This window comes from Eubalaena glacialis, chromosome 19 (genome assembly GCF_028564815.1).
Source record: "Eubalaena glacialis isolate mEubGla1 chromosome 19, mEubGla1.1.hap2.+ XY, whole genome shotgun sequence".
Taxonomy (NCBI): domain Eukaryota; kingdom Metazoa; phylum Chordata; class Mammalia; order Artiodactyla; family Balaenidae; genus Eubalaena; species Eubalaena glacialis.
This window is the reverse complement of record NC_083734.1, coordinates 22,634,748-22,654,968: the sequence shown is the minus strand read 5'-3', so window position 1 is coordinate 22,654,968 and position 20,221 is coordinate 22,634,748. Positions and strand designations below refer to the sequence as shown.

Sequence of the window (20,221 nt, the reverse complement as noted above, 5' to 3'; positions counted from 1 at the left end):
TGCCAAGGGAGGGTTCAATACCTGATCAGGAGCTAAGATCCTGCATGCCTCAAGGCCAAAAAAAAAAAAACAAAAAAAAAAAAACAAAAAGCACATATTTCTGTACACTTCATACCTGGCTTTAACTTATTTCCCTAGTTTCATTTTCCCTTTGTTTTATTTTCCTTATCCATTTATTAAAAAAATTTAAAACAGTTATTAAAATAATGAGGTACAAAAATGCTTATCTTGCTTGAAAAAAACTGGAAAGTTCAAAAAAGTATAAAACAAAAGGTACAAAGTCCCACCAAACACTGTGTTAGAACACAAAGGAAAAAAGGACATACACTATACAATATCACTTACATGTGGAATCTAAAAAATACAAATGAATGTATATAAAAAACAGACTCACAGACACAGAAAACTAACTTATGGCCACCAAAAGAAAGGGGGAAGGGGGAGGGACAAATTAGGAGTATGAGACTAACAGATACAAACACATAAAATAGATAAGCAACAAGGATTTACTGTATAGCACAGGGAACTATATTCAATATCTCGTAATAACCTATAGTGGAATATAATCTGCAAAAAACAAAAAAAAGCAGATCACTATGCTATACACCTGAAACTAACAATATTGTAAATCAACTATATTTCAATTAAAAAAACAAACAAAAAGAAATAAAGGACACAGTCCTGCTTTTAAGGAGCTGAGAAGCTAGTGGGCAAGAAACAAGCAAACACAACTATCAAGAAGCGTGGTAAGTGCCCTGACAGAATGTGCTATGGACACACACAGGAAGGGCATCTAATGCAGACTGAAGGCCTCTTGGAATGAATTCTGGGACAAATGATGCAAAGTCCAGAGGGGAAAGCAGTCTAACAGAGAAAGAGAGGCCAGGGCAGCCCAAGTGATGGAACAGACCTTACTCACTGAGCTAAGGAGTTTAAACTTGACCCTGAAGACCACAGAGAGTCACTGCAGGATTTTAAATGGGATATAAATGACACAATCAGATTAGCATTTTAGAAAGAGACATCTGAGAGTGGTGTGCAGAACAAATTGATAGTGGATAAAAAAATGAACCAGTAGGGGGCTTCGCTGGCAGTCCAGTGGTTAAGACTCTGTGCTACCAATGCAGAGGGCGCAGGTTCGATCCCTGGTTGGGGAACTAAGATCCCATATGCCTCGCGGCCAAAAAAACCAAAACATAAAACAGAAGCAATATTGTAACAAATTCAATAAAGACTTTAAAAACAGTCCGCATCAAAAAGTCTTTAAAAATAAAAAGAATGCTATGAATTTTTGCCAAACTTGTTAAATTTAACCTCTTGAATTCAGTTTTCTAGAATTATTTCTTATCACCCAATAAACATAATTTTATCTCTTCTTTTCAAATATTTATACTTCATTTCTTATTGTATTGGCCACACAGTATTTTTTTAAAATAATTAAGTTATAATTGAAAAATGGCCAAAGGGAACAAAATAAGAGATTTGGGAAATGATTCAAATGCTTTAAGAACTTAATAGTACAAGCCAGAAGCAACATAACAATGGAGAGAGGATGTGCTTGCCGTTGAAGACAGGTTGCTGGGAGAGCCGGAGTCCTCCTGACCATCAGTGCAGTGCAATGAGAACTGGCTGCTCTTTCAGATGGGGCACATGGTAAAGTGTAAGGAAAAGAAGAAAGAAAATGGAACAGCATATGTATTCCAGCTGTGGAAGGAAGATAAATTGTGAAATAAAGGATATTATCACACACAAACTGAATAAGTATGAATATATAAAAATGAAATAGTTTTGCCCCATGAAAGATTTTAAAAAGGGGACGAGGACTTCACTGGTGGCGCAGTGGTTAAGAATCCGCCTGCCAATGCAGGGGACATGGGTTCTATCCCTGGTCCAGGAAGATCCCACATGCAGCGAAGCAACTAAGCCCGTGCACCACAACTACTGAGCCTGGGCTCTAGAGCCCGCCAGCCACAACTACTGAAGCCCGTGAGCCACAACTACTGAAGCCTGTGCGCACAGAGCCCGTGCTCCGCAACAAGAGAAGCCACCGCAATGAGAAGCCCGCGCACCGCAACAAAGGTAGCCCCTGCTCGCCGCAACTAGAGAAAGACCACGCACAGCAACGAAGATCCAAAATGGTCAAAAATAAATAAATAAATAATAATAAATTAAAAAAAAATAAAAAGGGGAAGAAATAGAAGAGGAAAAAATAACTGATGTAATCTTATGAGCACACGCACGTGTGTGAATAAGTCTATTACAAGTATGAAATATGTATGGTCAATACAATATTTCATTGAATATATGGTCAAATGATCAAAAGAGATAGATGATCGGTTCATACACAAAGGAAATAAAAATAGTAAATTATCATTTGAGACACTGGCCAGCCCCTCAGGAAATGAAAGAAATTAAAAAACACTTTCATGAAATCGTTTACACACCTGCTAAAGTAAGAAACTGACAAAGCTAGAATACACTGTAAAGAAATGTATACTTATATATTGCTGACAGCACTGTCAGCTAGCCCCTAAGCTCCCTGTAAATCCATATAACACACGTAACAGCAGCTATATGCAGGCATGCGTGTACACGTGCAGCCATGCACTCTGACCTCTTAAGTCCGCTTGGAGAAACTATATCCCCAAAAGGGGAAACAGTCATTTGTTTAATGGTATTCAGAGTAAAACTATTCATAACAGGAAAACAATGAAAACAATCCAAGACCCTAAGAAAGTAAACCGGCTAAATGAACCACAGGATAGCAACAAGATGTATCATACAGTCTTTTGTTTGTTTCACTTAGGTTTAAAAAACAATTTTTTTTGAGGTATAGTTGATGTAGAATATATTAGTTTCAGGTATGTAACTGTGATTCACAATTTCAAAAGGTTATACTCCATTTATAGTTATTATAAAATACTGGTTATATTACCCGTGTTGTACAATATATCTTTGTAGCTTATTTATTTTATACATAGTAATCTGTACCTTTTACTCCCCTACCCCTACTTCGCCCCTCCCCACTTCCCTCTAACCACTAGTGGTTGGTTACCCCACTGGTAACCACTAGTTTAGTTTGTTCGCTGTATCTGTGAGTCTGCTTCTTCTTCTTTTAAAAATATTTATTTATTTGGTTGTGCCGGGTCTTAGTTGCGGCAGGCGGGCTCCTTAGTTGCAGCATGCGTGTGGGATCTAGTTCCCTGACCAGGGATCAAACCCCAGGCCTCCTGCATTGGGAGTGTGGAGTCTTAACCACTGCGCCACCAGGGAAGTCCCGAGTCTGCTTCTTTTCTGTTATATTCACTAGTTTGTTGTATTATGTTTTGGATTCCACATATAAATGATATCATACAGCATTTGTCTTTCTCTGTCTGACTTATTTCACTGAGCATAATGCCCTTGAAGTCCATCCATGTTGTTGGAAAGGGCAAAATTTCATTCTGTTTTATTGCTGAGTTGTATTCCATCTTCTTTATCCATTCCTCTGTTGATGGACATTCAGGTTGCTTCCATGTCTTCGCTATTGTAAATAGTGCTGCTATGAACATTGGGGTGCACGTATCTTTCTGAATTAGTGTTTTCATCGCACGGTTTTTTAAAAGGACACAAATGGGGACAGAAATAACTAGAAATGCAAAGGGAGAAACTCAAACGAGTGCTTTGCAGAACATGCATATACATATGTGACTTAAGAAGAATGTAGATAGAGAACATTTTCCTACACTCTCATTTTATTTAGGTACAACGGTCCTGGGAGCTACCCAGAAGCCAACCTGGTACTATTCAACTAATGGAACAAATGTTATCTCCTTCCTTTAACATAACTTGATACAGTAGGCACCTTCATCCTCCAATAAGTGCCATCATAGGAACATACACTCAGCTTTACAGCTTAGGTTTCTAGAAGGAAAGCAACTGCTAAATTGTCTAGTGGGCTTACCGTGAGTGTGGCGAGTGACATGAAGCCAATTAGGTTATTCCATACTTTATCGATGTCCTTTAGCAACTGCTGGAGTTTCTCACTGCACACTGCAGTGGCTTTTATCCCCAGCTCCACACGTTTGGTTACCCTGTACACCTCAACAACACCTGACAGGGTGAGAGAGGACAGAGTTAGGTGCTGGAAGCGTACAGAAAGAGTTGAGCAAGACACGACAGCCTTACTGCTGGCTGATATTCTAGGTGGAAACTGGGACTCTATCTGGACAGATGTGAACTTACTATTCCTTGGGACCAATCAACTCTTAATGCTGCAGTATAAACTCACTGGTAAGAGCACAGACTCTAGAGCTACACTGCTTGGATTTAAGTCCCAACTCTGCCACTTAACTAGCTGTGTAACCTCAGGCAGGTTGCATAACCTCTCTGTGCTTCAGTTTCCTCATCTGTAAAATTGGGATAATAGTAGTACCTCCTCAAAGGATGGTTGAATTAAGGGATTAAAAGGGTTAATACTGTAAAAGGCTGAGAACAGTAGGCATTAACCAAGTATTAGCTATTTTTTTTCTGGCTTCTTTATGAGTCCATTTGTTTGAATTTGGGAAATACCATTAAACTCACTGAAAATAGGAATATTAACAGTTTAAAAGAATCGGAATGTCAATATCACTACACAGGCACACCTCGCTTTATTGCACTTCACTTTGTTATGCTTTCTAGATATACGTTTTTTACAAATTGAAGGTTTGTGGCAACTGTGCATCAAGCAAGTCTATAAGCACCATTTTCCTGACAGCATTTGCTCACTTTGCATCTCTGTCACATTTTGGTAATCTCACAATATTTCTAACGTTTCCATTATTATCATATTTGCTATGATCTGTGATCAGTGATCTTTGATGTTACTATTGTAGTTGTTTTAGGGCACCACGAACCACGTAGCATGTGTTCTGACTGCTTCACTGACCTGCTGTTCCCGTCCATCTCCTCCACAGGCCTCCCTATTCCCTGAGACACAACAATACTGAAATTAGGCCAATTAATAACCCTACAATGGCCTCTAAGTGTTCAATGAAAAGAAGAGTCTCACATCTCTCACTTCAAATCAGAAACTATAAATGATTAAGCTTAGTGAGGAAGGCATGTCGAAAGCCAAGACAGGCCAAAAGCTAGGCCTCTTGTGCCAGACAGTTAGCCAACTTTCGAATGCAAAGGAAAAGTTCTTGAAAGAAATCAAAAGGGCTACTCTAGTGAAAATAAGAATGATAAGAAAGCAAAACAGCCTTATTGCTGATATGGAGAAAGTTTTAGTGGTCTGGATAGAAGATCAAAGCAGCCACAACATTCCCTTAAGCCAAAGCCTAATCCAGAGCAAGGCCCTAACTCTCTTCAATTCTGTGAAGGCTGAGAGAGGTGAGGAACCTGCAGAAGAAAAGTGTGAAGCCAGCAGAGGTTGGTTCATGAAGGTTAAGGCAAGAAGCCGTCTCCATAACATCAAAGTGCAAGGTGAAGCAGCAAGGGCTGATGTAGAAGCTGCCGCAAGTCATCCAGAAGATCTAGCTCAGATAATTAACAAAGGTGGCTACACTAAACAACAGATTTTCAGTGTAGATGAAACCACTTTCTATTGGAAGAAGATGCCATCTAGGACTTTCATAGCTAGTGAGGAGACGTCGATGCCTGGCTTCAAAGCCTCCAAGGACAGGCTGACTTTCTTATTAGGAGCTAATGCAGCTGGTGACTTTAAGTTGAAGCCAATGCTCATTTACTATTCCAGAAATCCTAGGGCCGTTAAGAATTATGCTACATCTACTTTGCCTGTGCTCTCTCTATAAGTGGTACAATAAAGCCTGGATGACACCCATCTGTTTACAACACGGTTTACTGAATATTTTAAGCCCACTGTTGAGGCCTACTGCTCAGAAAAAAAGATTCCTTTCAAAATATGACTGCTCAGTGACATTGCACCTGGTCACCCAAGACCTCTGATAAAGATATACAACAAGATTAATGTTTTCATGCCTGCTAAACACAGAACATCCCTTCTGCAGCCCATGGATCAAGGAATAATTTCAACTTTCAAGTCTTAGTCTTTAGGAAATACATTTTGTGAGGCTGTAGCTGCCACAGATGGTAATTCCTCTGATGGATCTGGGCAAAGTCAATTGAAAACCTTCTGGAAAGGATTCACCGTTCTAGATGCCATTAAGAACATGTGTGATTCACAGGGAGAGGTCACAATATCAACATTAACAGGAATTTGGAAGAAGTTGATTCCAACCCTCAGGGGTGACTTCAGTGGAGGAAGTAACTGCAGATGTGGTAGGAATAGCAAGGGAATTAGAATTAGAAGTGGAGCCTGAAGATGTGACTGAATTGCTGCAATCTCATGATAAAACTTAACAACGAGGTATTGCTTCTTATGGATGAGCAAAGAAAGTGGTTTCTTGTGGTGGAATCTACTCCTGGTGAAGACTGTTAAAATGACAACAAAGAATTTAGGATATTACATAAACTTAGTTGATAAAGCAGCAGCAGGTTTTGAGAAGACTGACTCCAATTCTGAAAGAAGTTCTCTGGTGGGTAAAATGCTTTCAAACAGCGTTTTATAGTATACGGAAATGGTTCACGAAAGGAAGAGTCTATCGGTGCAGCAAACCTCACTGTCGTCTTATTTTAAGAAATTGCCACGGCCCCCCCAGCCTTCAGCGACCACCCTGATCAGCGAGCAGCCATCAACAGGGAGGCAAGAGCCTCCCCACCAGCAGAAAGATTATGACTCACGGAAGACTCAGATGATGGTTAGCATTTTTTAGCAATAAAGTATTTTTAAATTAAGGTTATAGACATTGTTTTTGTAGACATAATGCTATTGCACACTTAACAGACTACAGTAATAGTGTAAATATAATTTTTCTATGCACTGGGAAACCAAAAAATTCACGTGACTCGCTTTATTGAGATATATGCTTTTTTGAGATATATGCTTTATTGCGGTGGTCTGGAACCAAACCCGTGATATCTACGAGGTCTGCCTGTAATTAAGAAATATCTCACTCCTCTGAATGCCCAAAAATCTACAAAGTCTGTGGCTTCATGTATCTTTTATACACTTAACAGGACACAGAATGGTTCTTTTCCTGTGGTCGCTGAATTATGGCTGAATTTTTCCAGCAAGGATGAGGGTGCCAAGGTCTCCACATTCTAAGGACAGCTGCCAGACGTACCCCCAACCCCTCCACCAGCCGCTGTAAGAGAGGACTGGAGGAATCCCAGGGGGTCTTCAGTGGTACATGCTCAGCCTCCGTACAGCACCACAGCTTGTCCTTCCTCCCCCAGGGGAAGGGCAGGAATCACTGCCCACTCTAAGCCAAGTGAGGGGGCTTCTGAGATGGTCTTCTACACTAGAAAACTAGTAGAAGGAAAGATAGGCACCCCATTACCCGGTGAACATCTGTTTATGCAGCAGAATTGTGCCTATCTGGGCAGGACAGCGGAACCAGAGCAAGGTGGCAGGAGTAAGGAGAGCTCACATCCCTTCGTAGCCACTCATGCAGCAAGTATTTGCGAGTGACGACTATGTGCCTGGCCCTAGTCTAGGTGCTGAAGACCCAGCAGTGAGCAAAACGGACCCAAATCCTTTCCCTCTTGGAGGTTCGTTCTAGTGGAGGGAGACAGATAATAAGAACAGTTAAGTAAAGGATTTAAGATATTAAAGGTGACAGGGCTAGGGAGAAAATCAAGCAGGGAAAGAGACGGGAAGTGCCAGGGTGGGGAGAGGCGACACGGTTTTGAGTGAGACAGGCCAGGAAGACGTCACTTAGAAGGTGACATTTGAGTAAAGATCTGAAAAAGACTAGGGTCCAGTGCGTGTGGCTCTGGCCACGGGACAAGCCTGAGCTTGGGGAGGAGAGGACCACTGAAACGGACAGGGATTGAGACTTCATGTTGGACTGGCACGTCTGACAGCTGAAGGCGGCCAGGAAGTTCAGGAATCTGTGATGTCAGTGAGGAGTAGAAAGGAAGAATTTAACACAGCATGGTATGAATTGATTGGAGACCGACCCAGTGATTTAATTTTCTTTTTTAAACGAATGATTTAATTTTAATGCCTCATCTAGTTCAGACTCTGATAAACCAGTAATTTTACACTGTGTATAACAAGGACTGGGAAACCTGGCCAAAGAGACCCGAAGTCAAATAGCTGTTCCTGTCTGGGACTTAAGTGTCTTCTCTACAAATGCAGATGCTACTTAGTGAAGTCCTATGTGGCTTGAGAGATCTAGATTAAGCGACGTAACATAGGGACAACTGAAAAGACTGCAAAGTGTCATGATTTTGGATAAGTAAAATATAAAAGCACATACCTAATAAGTATTCCATGCCTTGAGCTGACTGAATTACTTCTGTGCACACAGAACTACTACTGATTCCATTTAAGGTATCATTGGCCTTCTTAATGACCTACAAAGAAATGAAATCACATCACCTTATGTAATCAGGAAAAGTCATTACAAATCAATTTACTATTAGTAGAAAACCCAACAGAAAGCCAGGAGGTGTGAAAACACATGACTGATTGATGTATGTAGATGACTATGCTGAAACAAATCTGAGAATTTAATTTTGACACTGAAGAACCAATCCTTCATTTTTTTTGGAAGAGGAAAAATAGAGGTTCTTTAGCTTAAATATTATTTTAACTTGGGCAGAGATAATGATATCATTTTGTTATGTCTTAAACACAGTGACAGAAGAGGGCACAGCAGTTAAGTGAGCTGTGTCTACTATCATAGATGGGAAAGAAGCCTCGCTTAAGATGTGTGACTTTCCACACAGCTTCTCTTTGCGCAAGGCCATCGAGGCAGAGCTCTCCGAGTCTATCCAAATGAACCCAGAAGGCAAGATATGTACACAAGGGGCATTTCCACATGTGTGAACATCACGAAAGTGACAGACTCACCTCTAGGGCACTCCCCAGGCACCGCTGCCATTCATATGCATATCTCTCATTCTCCTGTGAATTTTATAAAAAGAACTGGGTCAAACCAGCAAGCCTGGAATCCCATTTGTGACTTCTGCAATTCAGAGTACTGAAGACTTTCCTGTCTATGAAAATCACTCTAGTCCACGCGCAACTTATCTTTTGAACCCACTAGTGACAATTTTTATTCCTGGTAAGTGTAACTTCCAAGCACACGACTTGTAAATCTGAGGGAAATGTTCCTTCGTTGATTCCCTTTGTAAATGTTGCCTCATTTGTTCCACTAACAGCGGAAGCTTCTTTAAAGGCACTCACCATGTAGGTGTCTAGTACAAGGGCCAATATCAAACCACGGCCTCCTGCGCCATGGCTTCCTGTGTGTGCGTGTGCGCGTGTGTGACAGGGAGGGGGAAGAGGAGCGCTAAGAGTATTGGCTGGAGGAGGAAGGCAGCATGGGACTAAGATGCTGTGAACATGAACAGTGAGAGGACCCAGGACATCTGCCCTTTCTCCTCTATTTTGACGCTTTACCGTTCACTAAGATGAAAAAGTCTACGTGCTCAAAAAGAACTCCCTGAAACACCTGCCTGCCTCTGAGGTCCAGGAATAATTCCAGTTTTAGGGTCACTAACTACTTTCAGTGATGCCACGTCTGGGAGGTATTTTCATCTGGGGCTAACATCGCCATTCTCTCACTGTAATTATGTATTTTACGTCTGGTGCTTTGTGACGCTCTGCCCCTGGTTCCCCGAGTGAAAGCTGCAAGCACTTTTGCTCAGGGCCCTCGGGGGCTCAGCCCCCTGTGGACAAGGAGCCCGCTCACCTCCACCTCTCCGGTCAGGTCTTTGTACTTGTCGCGGATGACGGGCAGGGCGGGCTTCTCGCTCAGTGTGTTGGAGCGGTCTCTGAAAGGCTGCTCCAGGGCCGGAGAAGGAGAAGAACGGCTTATTTCTTTATCACCAAGGCTCAGACTCCTCTTGTGCGATCCTGGGGGAAGTGGAGGGCACAAAGGTTCTGATTACTCAGCTTAGTCCAAGCGGAGGCTCTTCCTTGCTAACACGACCCTCTTCTTTTAGATGTTTGTGTCAGGAGGCGTTCACACCCCTCATTCAGCCTGTCTGGCAAGCTACATGTTGAACGCTTTCATTTGTTCTCTCTTGCTTGAGTTCCTTGCCTTTAATTTTCTCCATTACGCTTCTCCGATCTATCATAATTCTTCCATAATTCTAAGTGCGGAATCACTGGAGTCTGGAGGGCTAAAGGGTCTTTCTAAGTATCAGTGCATAAGAGGTGTGTTGCTTCTCCAGTCATCAGTTAGGGATTTGTACCGACTTCCTCCATCTCTCCCAGTCTAATGGAAATCAACGAGCCCTTCTGTCAGGATGGGATTAAAGCAAAAGGGGCAAACTTAAATGCCTTCAGAGGACAGGCAAGCAAAGTAAATGACTGAAGAAGGTCAGCTGGAGATGGACGTGGCGGTGACTGTGACACTGGGGAGAGCACACCTCAGCTGTCAGAGGCGGATGTTGCTACTCAGCTCCAGCTGACTGTCAAGAGGTGGGAATGTAGGCCTAGTACTGCCAGATACTGCAACTTTTCAAGAAAAGCTAGAGGGACTTCCCTGGTGGTCCAGTGCTTAAGACTCCACGCTCCCAATGCAGGGGGCTCGGGTTCGATCCCTGGTCAGGGAACTAAGATGCCACATGCCGCAACTAAGCCCGCGCACTCTAGGGCCTGCGCACGGCAACTAGAGAGCCACAATGAAGACCCAGCGCAGCCAGAAATAAATTAATTAATTAAAAAAAAATACGCTTACAAAAAAAAAAGAAGAAAGAAAAGCTAGAAATCCAGGTTATGAAGTGTCATGATTTCTATGTATCTGCAATTGCTTCACATATTAGAAAACCTTCCATGTGGGTCAATCAAAACAGGTCTGCAGGCTGGATCCAGATCCACAGCTACCATGTTGCAGCCTCTGGATGAAAAGATATAGTCCATAGCCAGCGAACAAGAGCAGAACTAACTTGCCCACAAGGGGATCAAACCATTTCTCTGTCTTTTAACACGGCACACCTCTACCTCAAACAAGCAAATGAACAACAGACTGGGTGCTATGCTTATTTTTAGCCCCAAAAGCAGTTATCTGAGGGATACTGGTTTAATTTCAGTTCAGTCTCAGGGAAACCTTCTTTTATAGCTATCTGTCATAGACTCTGATTTTAAACACTGGAAAATCTATTTCCTGCTATCCCAGGGACCAACTTCTTATTCTAAGAAAGAACATCTAACACTGCAGCGGAAGAAACCATGACGTAAAATCTATGTTGGAAGCCACTCACCTTGAACGGAAAGGTCAAAGGTTGCCAGCTCACTTTTGATCATTTCTTCACTGGATTTCATTTTGCCTTGTGAATTGGCCACTAAAAAGTCAAATTTGCTGATTTTGGGCTTTTCACTTTGAAACTCTCCAAAGTCATCTGCACATTCTTTGGGGGTGTCGTGAGAAGCGCTGCTGGAGGCTGGGCTTGGGCACGTGGCCTCTTGGCTCCGTTCAGCCGCAGGCAGGTCCTGTCTGGTGAAATCCCTGTAGTCCCCGCTTTTATACTCCTTTTGCTCGCTGGCCTGTGGGATCACATCTTTACAACTGGCAAAAGCTGGAAAGGTCGTCTCTGGAAGAGCATCCTCGTTTGTGAAGGCTGTGACTTTGGAGAGAGATGTCATGGTGAGGTTTTCGGTACTGCCAAATGAAGTCTCTTTCTTTTGAAGGGCTGAGGCAGCTGAGGAGGCTCCGCTTCCTGCTGAGAGGACAAATGGAGAGAGTTTTCTGCCCTGAGAGGCATCATCCCTGTCTGAACAGTCATAGCTCGTGAGTGTGCTCACTGCAAAATTGCTACTGTAGGTTCCAAAAGCAGCACATTTTAAGTCCTCTATATCTGAAAGGGAAATAAGACCCCACAATTAGAGGCAAGCTCACCATTTAGGCAAAATGCGCTAAGCTCTGCAGAAGCAAAATGTCTAGCACTTTTGATTCGTTTTACGCGATGCTGGAGTTAACTAAATTTAGAGCTTGTACTAAAATTAAAGAAGCTGGGCTGTAAAATCTGATCTTGAAAAACCCGCATTAGCCTTGAGTTGGCATTTATATTTAGTAACAAAGAGCCATCTTCTTTGGATAGTACAATTCCTAAAAAAAGATAGGAGGTTCATCCACCAATGTATATACAGTTTGATATAAGAATAGGGTCATTTAATAAAATGTCCGTTCATTTATGAACTTTAAAATGTATTTACAATATTCCCTGCCTAAAACAAGTCTCTTTCGTTTTGACTTTGTTGGAAAATGTTCCTTTATAACATGGTCATATGAAATGTACATGACAAACTAATTAAAAATTGACAATATCCTGAAACTAAAGTAAAAATAATGTTATTTAACTTTTAATCAGTTATCAGGAGTTTCTGTCTAGGCAAGGCCAAATATGAGATTTTAATTAAGCAGTTACTTACCTAGTTGTTATTTTGGTCAATATGGACGTCATATTGCTGTGATGGAGTATGAGGAAAGAAAAATCAGTCTAAACTACTTAAATCCCTAAAAAAATAGAATCAAAGGTCTGGGTCCTCTTGGGACCTGTTTCTCCTTCAACTATGTGTAACCCCCTCATTTAAAAAAAAAAAAAAGGAAAAGAAAAGAAATGCTGGGGCAGAAGACTCATTTTACATGCTTAATATATCTTTAAATAATTTAAGAGATGGCACAAACCAGCAGAAAGAATGTAGGTTTTTGATTCAGACAGACCTGGGTTCAACTCCCAGCTCTGCCACCTACCACTTGTGTGACACTAGGCAAGCTACTTAATATCTCTTAACCTCGGTTTGCTTATCTGTAAAAAGAGAAGACCATGCACTTGGAAGGGCTGTGTTACGACATTAATAACATGTGTAAAGGGCCCAGCCCAGTGCCTGGTGAGCAACACAGCAATTACTATACAGCATAGTTGCCACCAGCCTCAATGTGATATTTAGTTGCCTGCCTTAGGGCCTAAAATAGAATTGTTTCAAAGAAAAAATGAAAAGTCAACCCATCACTTTAGTGGTCTTAGTAGGGAAAATTTCTTGCTCATTTTCATAAAGCAAAACCAGCTGATGCTGAGTAACACTGGTGTGGAGAAGCAACTTTCCAGCAGTGCTGTCCATTCAGTCTGGCTGAGAGGTGTTTAGTCTTATTTTGGTCATTGTATACCAGGTAAGAAGGCCAAATGCAAGACTCCCTCTCTGACAACCACAAACATGGCTTAAAGGAAAATGCTCAAAAGTTCTGTGACCCAGATTTTCATAACTCAGTCAACAGGTAAAACAACACTGGGCTTCTTCATCTCTCTTACACAGCAATGTTGCATAGTTTATGAGAAGGAAGGGATTCCTGACATTGCTCCTCTAACAGTGCACCCCAAATAGCTCTCTGTCTCTCAACCCTATTAGGAAAAGGGCACTAACTTAATAATAAAAATGGAAAACCCAAGATTTACAGAAAGGCCAACCAGTGAAAAGCAGATAACTGCCACAGAACAGCAGTATATTTTAAAACTCTGTAGTGCAAATGGTACCCTTCAAATTTAGCTTATTAAACAGGAGGGAAAAAAAGATTCAGGTGAAAAATGTACAGTTTAGAATGAATGAAACAAGACTTTAGGCAGAACACCCTCTTAGTCTCTGGCTGTAGTGTTTATTTTCCCCACTATTTAAAGGGATCAGAAGGTGCCCTGACTCAAATGAAGTGAAATTCAATCAGGAGGCAGATGCAGTTAAACACAAGATGAGTGAGTCTTCAAGGGGTACATTCAGAAGAATGTGTCAGAACATGAATTTTTTATTATTACATCCTACCAGAAAGCTCTCTGAAGAAGCTGTATTGTGAACTACTCCCAGAATCTCATCTACTAAAAAGGGTAGCAATTTTCCTAGAGACCAAAGATAAATTTAATAAAAAGTTAAGCTCTTGTTCAAACATTACAACTAAGTTGCTATGGTAATAAAAAAGACCCTTTTGTGCAATTATGCAGCAAGAAGAAACAAGTTTTCTTTTTTTTTTTAAAACCAGAAATGGCTGTAATATAATCAGGCAAAAGGCATTATAAGCAATAAGGGAATACCTTAGTTGAAGACCTTTTAAGTGTTTTTTATAACACTATAGGTCTTCAAGAAATGTTACTTTTATTAAGAATGATAAACATAACATTTTGCCTTTTGGAACAACTCAAAGAAATGACCAAATGAAAGACTAAAAAAGAAATATTTTATATTTTAAAAGATAATGAAGAGTAATGATACCGGGTATATGAAAGTCAAGCCTCAAGGCTGATTTTTTAAATTTTACTTTTGCGTATTTACTAGCTATACAGTGTAAAAAAACAATTTACTAAAGTGCAATTCATTTGAACACATAAGGAAGTACTGCTATTACATAAGGAACATGAGAACACTGTATTCCTAAACCTTAGCATTTATAAGCAATATAAAAATACAGTTGTATTTCCTAGCATGGTGAATATTAGTTAACTGTTTTTTTTTTTTTTTAAGTAAACCTTTTTTTTAGAAAAACGTGGTAAATCAGTTCACTGAGCGTAGGTTAAACCAAGAAAATTCCTTATTTCCCATGTTAACAGTTCTATGTTTTCTAAGCAGTCAAACGATATGTATTATTGTACGATGGTCTTAAAAATAGTAAAGATTCTATAAGAGCCACAACGTGAGTGATGGAAAAAATAATACGGAATAACCCACATTTTATTTCGCAATCACTGAAATTACTGTAGGTGGGTTTTCAATTTGATAGCTGAATTCTGAAAATTGCAAGAGAAAAAGGAAAAGAAAACAGAATGAATGCAATAAAAGGAACAGAGAATCACTGCTGTATTTCTGATTCTACTGGAAAACTCTTAGGCTGTGCTCAGTTGAACTGCAATTGCACACAGATAATGTGCCAAATTGTGTGCCTTAATATATGTATTTGTTTGCAACCAGGAATGTCCTGTTACTAAGGCCAAAGGAATAAACTATACAATCTGCTTTCCATCATGGGTCTCAAATTAAGACATAGATTTCTTGCTTACACTGGCAAGTAACCCTATCAGTCTCTTCCATAACCTATATTCACATCCCTTCTGCACGGATGTTGTACATGAAAACAAGGTATTTCTTGGAACAAAGAATGTCAGCTGCTGCTACAGGACACAGAAGGCCATACCGATTCCCATGGATCTTTTCTAAAGCTGTAAGCATATGTGCCCAGGTGATTAAGAGTTACTGGCTTTTGAGAAAGGGGTTTAGAAAAAGAAAAGAGATACATGTGCAAATTCCACTGTTCCCTAGTGTTTTATATAGCAATTAAATTGTTCATTGGCCTAAGGAATAAACAGCTTTTAATTTCCAATACTGATTTAATTCAAATTCCATTTTACCAAAGCAAATCATGAAATATTTATAAACTTAAACTTCTTTCCATTCCTGGCCTTATTCTACTTCTGAAGTCAGTCATACTTACATTCTCTATTAACTACAGAACCTGGCCCGACTGTGTCCTCTAAGTATCAAACACCCTGACAGGTGTTGCTGAAGAAAACAGGAATGAAAGTGATCATAGTGTAAGAATGACAGGCCATAAAATGTTGCTGTATAATCGCCTTCCAGTGTTTCCTAATCTGCATAGAAACCTCCCATTCTTCATGTGTACTTACTCATATAAATCTATAGTTTAAATGTTGTCAGGCTATCAGTAAGCACCTGCAGGTTTCTGGGTCAGTGCTTTAAGTTCAGTAAAGAAAAGTGGCAATGTTGTGGATATTTTCAGTCCAGAGGAGGCTGGAAGGCCACAGAATGGTGCCAAGACATACAGTGGGACATGGTCATCATTAAAAATCCCACAGAAAAAAATCAAATGAGCACAAAAGATGGCAATTACAACTAGGGCCTTGTGACCATGCAAGGGAGAGGGGAGCACCCAGAAGACCATCCTCTGCATATGACCCTATATAGCTAATGGGCCAACATTTTCCAAAACAACCTATGAAAAGCATTCAACTGATGGAAAAACAAAGCTGGAAGCAGCTCTTTAAATATTAAATTGGTTTGATTCTTTGAGTTATTTTAGGATTTAGCCCAGCTTCTTTGATATTGCCAGAATCCCCTTCATGTTCATTAGCTACTTTTAAAAATCAGCAGGGATTTTAATGTGAGAAATACAGTGATCGTAAAATATAAATACATTTGTATAATTTCTCAGGCACTGAGGTGTGAAGTCAGGCACTAACCACATCTTACTTTACTTGGCATTGGGATAAACAAAATGGTGTTTTTTGATTTGTTGGAACTTATAGAATACAGCCTTCAAGTCTTTACTGAAAGTTTATATTGTTACATGTATTATCAAAACTTCCTCCCTAAAAAGTAATATTACTCTGGAAACATTAATTGCTCAATTTGTGAATGTGATTATGTTTTATGCACAGGTATATTCATTTTCTGGAGCCTGCTTAAATACAGAAAGGAGTTAAAATAAAGCAGTCCCAGATGGACCAATATAGCACTAAACAATTCCACTGACAGAGGAATTCCTTAGCCAAAGCCACCACGAGACTGGCACCAGAACATTCTAAAAGAAGGGCAACTGATATTATCACTAGATGGAGGCTACACCAAAATCTCTTTCTTCCAAATTAGTTAATACACATCATAATTAAAACATAGTATGATTATACAAGGTTTCGCAAACCAAGTATTATTCACTTTGTAAAGCAATATGCTCTGGAAAACACGATATTTTGAATGGCAGACCCAGCTTTTCTTAGTGTTAATCTAAATCCCAATATGCAACTTTTCTTTTTTCTCAAATGGCATAGTTCAGATACTGTAAGTAATCTCTCAGGAATCCTATTCAAAATCCTCACCTTCAATGGTTTAATTTCCTTTCTGACTCAAACTTTTAAAAAGAACAAAGAACCAAAGCATCAAAATATAAGGAAAAAAATTTAAACCATGGAAACAACTCCCTTTTCCCAAGGTTTGTCATTATTATTATACTCTAAAATGGAAAAAAATGTCTAAATTTGGCCTACTCTTGCAGCTAACTTTTGTGGGTCTTTCTAAAATTGTTTTCTTAAAAATGAAAAGAGTTAAGAACTTGCTTTACGGACTAAGTTAAAAAAGACCAAGGGTGGCTTCATACTACATTCTGAAGTTGGAAAGATAACATGCTCTACAATTAGTGGATGAAGTGCCCAACTTCAAACTCAAATCAAATTCAGTCCTGGAGACTCCCTGGTATTAACAATGAACACTTTTCATTACAGAGATTATCAATCTAAATTCAGTTTACATTCACTCTGCTCAGAAGTTCATCTCAATACCATTCGATAATTTATTTTAAATTAAATTTATATATACCTAGTTATTAATAGATATGGCCCTTTCCCCAACACTAAACTCTTAGGTCTTCCCCTTCTCTTCACAGTATAAGTCCTAGTGGAGACAGGCTCTGTGATGTTTACTAAGCAATAAAATCTTCACTAGAAGTAAGGAATAAAATTTCTCTCTATTGCGTAACGTAATGTAAGGTTTACACTTATCTTTTAAAATGTTTTAACTTATATTTTAATCCAGTGCCATGTTAGAAATTTATAACAGTGGAATTATAAGGGGAAAAGGCTAAAATGTACCAATACTTCCTTAGGAGAAAGGTATTTGAAGAAACAAAATAAACAAAAGGGAAAAAGCCCTCTAACCACAGGAGGGTTTAAACTTGATACTGACCAGGTATTTCTTTGGTCTAACCCTGGAAAAGTACAAATTACACACATCCCCACACTTTCAAAATGTGTGAAAGAATTATTTATTAACGTTAAGACTTACAGATCACAAAAGAGAGTGGTACAGAAGAGCTGGGAAAAAAGTCATCAGAATAAGCATGCAGATCGGTATTTGCAGAGGAATATACCAAAGCAAGTTTGAAAAGGCACATTCACACAGAAAATGTCTAAATTGAAAAAAAAGACATCAGAAAAGCAGCCAAAAAAATAATAATAAAGCGCTGATTAAAATACAAAGATTTTCAATGTCAAAGAGGAGCTACTTTACAGGTAGGTAGGTAGGTAGGTAGGTAGCTACAGAAGCCTTGCTAACCCTTTGAGAGTGTCACAAATGAGGGTCAGCTCTTGCTGCCAACGAAACCAGATGATCTTAATGACTGCACATCAAGATGCTTCAGTGCTGAGAGATTCAATTTAGAGGGGGGACAAAAGCAGCCTAGTTGAAATTATATGCAGCAAGGGCTCAAAGGGTTAAATGTAATAATACGCAGAGAAATCAGGCAATGTTATTAGTATTATCTACCTTCCATACAAAGAATTATAGCAAGAGTTAAAAGAGACAGTATCCCCTTCAGAGTCAAGTTAGGGTTTCTAAACAGGATTAAGGTCCAGAGATGATAATCTACTACGTTTTATTCTCTCTTCATCAGCCCACTTCTTATTTCTCCAACAAAAAGTACCTTTAACCCTCAAACTAAGAGAGCAAGAGATACTGTGCGTCAACATGAGGATAAAGAAAAACCAAGTTGCACTGGAGAAGTCCCTGCCATTTACCCTCTCCAATACATTCACGCAGCAGTTTTGCTCAAGAACGATATAGCTCATTGGTCAGACATCAACCCCTTTTAACAACCACTCTAAAGGGATACTGCTCCTTTCGGACAGGAGGTTTACAGATCAAAAGGAGGGAACAATCCTCTTTTAAGAATATCCTCAAACTGAAGAAACTTGGCTTGAACATTACAGGTTCCAAGCTGGGAATGTTCCAAACATACATAAAAGGACATGAGCACAGATTATTTTAACAGGTCAATGAGAACAAGCTCAGTCACGAAACCAATCTCCCCTCCCCAAATGGAAAAAAAAAAAAAAAAGAAGAGACACCCTCCCAAACGCAGATTAGACTCGTCTCACAAAGAAATCTAGTTTGGCACTGTGAAAGAATATAGATTCACTTTCAGAAAAATAGCTTCTAATTAATAACTTCAGAGTCCAAAAGGCTAGTATACATGTTATGAGATTTTAAAATAAAAAGCCAATATTATTGTTCAGAAAATGGAGCACTTTGCAACCAACTGCTGTAGCTCAAGCAGCTCATACAAAAAAGAAACAAAATCACTCTAGCAAACAAACAGCGGCCAAAAAAAAAAAAAAAAGGGAAAACATTTGAAGAAGGGTACATTAAAAAAAGAAGTAGACAGTCAGGGGCACAAGGAGCCCTGCAGACAGCCCACCGTACTTGGCAAGTAGCCCGTGGAACACGTCACTCCTGCGATACCTTGCTCCCAATTCAGCACCCTGTTTAAGAAGACCTCTAACATCTCAATAGCCAAAGGATGAATGCAATTTTGTTTTCTGACTTACCAAATTGATATATGCAAAAGCCGCCATACTTTACTATTTCTTCCTGAACCTGTAAACTTGGGAGTGTCTTATGTGTCCCTCTCTAGTTAAACGACAATGAACCCTTCGTACGCATAATGCATTTTCTGGAATAATACAGTAATGCTGAGATATTTCTCATTATTAAAGGCCACAAAATAGGTTTATCTTTCTATATACATATCAAAGAACAAAACAAAATAAAAACTAGGACACTTGGGAATCTAGTTTTTCTGACAGGAAGTTGGACTAGAGAATCAACTACTACACGTAAATCCATATGGAATTTAAAGAGGGCTCTCTTCTAAGATGTTTTCAAACATTTTACGAGAAAGTTAGTAGTTACCCTATCTACCGTCTACAGTTGTGTTACAATTTACTACTTCCAGTAATAGCGTTAACACTGAAAACCGTACCTCAATTCCACTAACAACTCCTGCCCTCCTCCTTGCCAGACCCTGGCACACAGGGCATCCAGATACAAGCTCTTGCCCTCTTCTTCTCTTGTAGGGATGTGGCAAAACTGCAGTACAACTGGCTAGACATTTTTACTTCCTTGGCCTAACAAGAGTCGGTTTCTATAAACCAAACAGAATACTCTATTGGCAGCTGCCAAATATACCCAAGAGAAGAAAAAAGGAGAAGGAAACATTGACTTCACTCAGAGAAATGGAGGAACGTTACTGACACTGCAAAAGTCTTATAAAATTTCTGGCAATGTGTGGCTCATTCAGCAGTGGATTTTGATGTGCCTCAGACACCAAGTTGGTGTTAGATTTCAAACGCAAAAATATTTTAGTTATCCAATCTAAGTTTCATTGTATTCATG

The 20,221-nt window shown here is 39.7% G+C and overlaps 1 protein-coding gene across 15 annotated transcripts in view; it reads right to left on the bottom strand.

Moving 5' to 3' along the window:
- Positions 1 to 20,221, bottom strand: part of SYNRG (synergin gamma) — a 93,608-nt gene that overhangs the window by 15,417 nt on the left and 57,970 nt on the right. For 11 of the 15 annotated variants that reach the window (XM_061174689.1, XM_061174690.1, XM_061174692.1 and 8 more), the window contains 5 exons: positions 11,266 to 11,859; positions 9,750 to 9,913; positions 8,906 to 8,959; positions 8,310 to 8,406; positions 3,944 to 4,092 (listed from right to left, as the gene is read on the bottom strand). In XM_061174689.1, coding sequence (XP_061030672.1) covers positions 3,944 to 4,092; positions 8,310 to 8,406; positions 8,906 to 8,959; positions 9,750 to 9,913; positions 11,266 to 11,859 — 1,058 coding nt within the window. The remainder of the gene's footprint in view (positions 1 to 3,943; positions 4,093 to 8,309; positions 8,407 to 8,905; positions 8,960 to 9,749; positions 9,914 to 11,265; positions 11,860 to 20,221) is intronic. The other 4 variants (XM_061174696.1, XM_061174699.1, XM_061174701.1 and 1 more) reach the window with 2 other exon arrangements.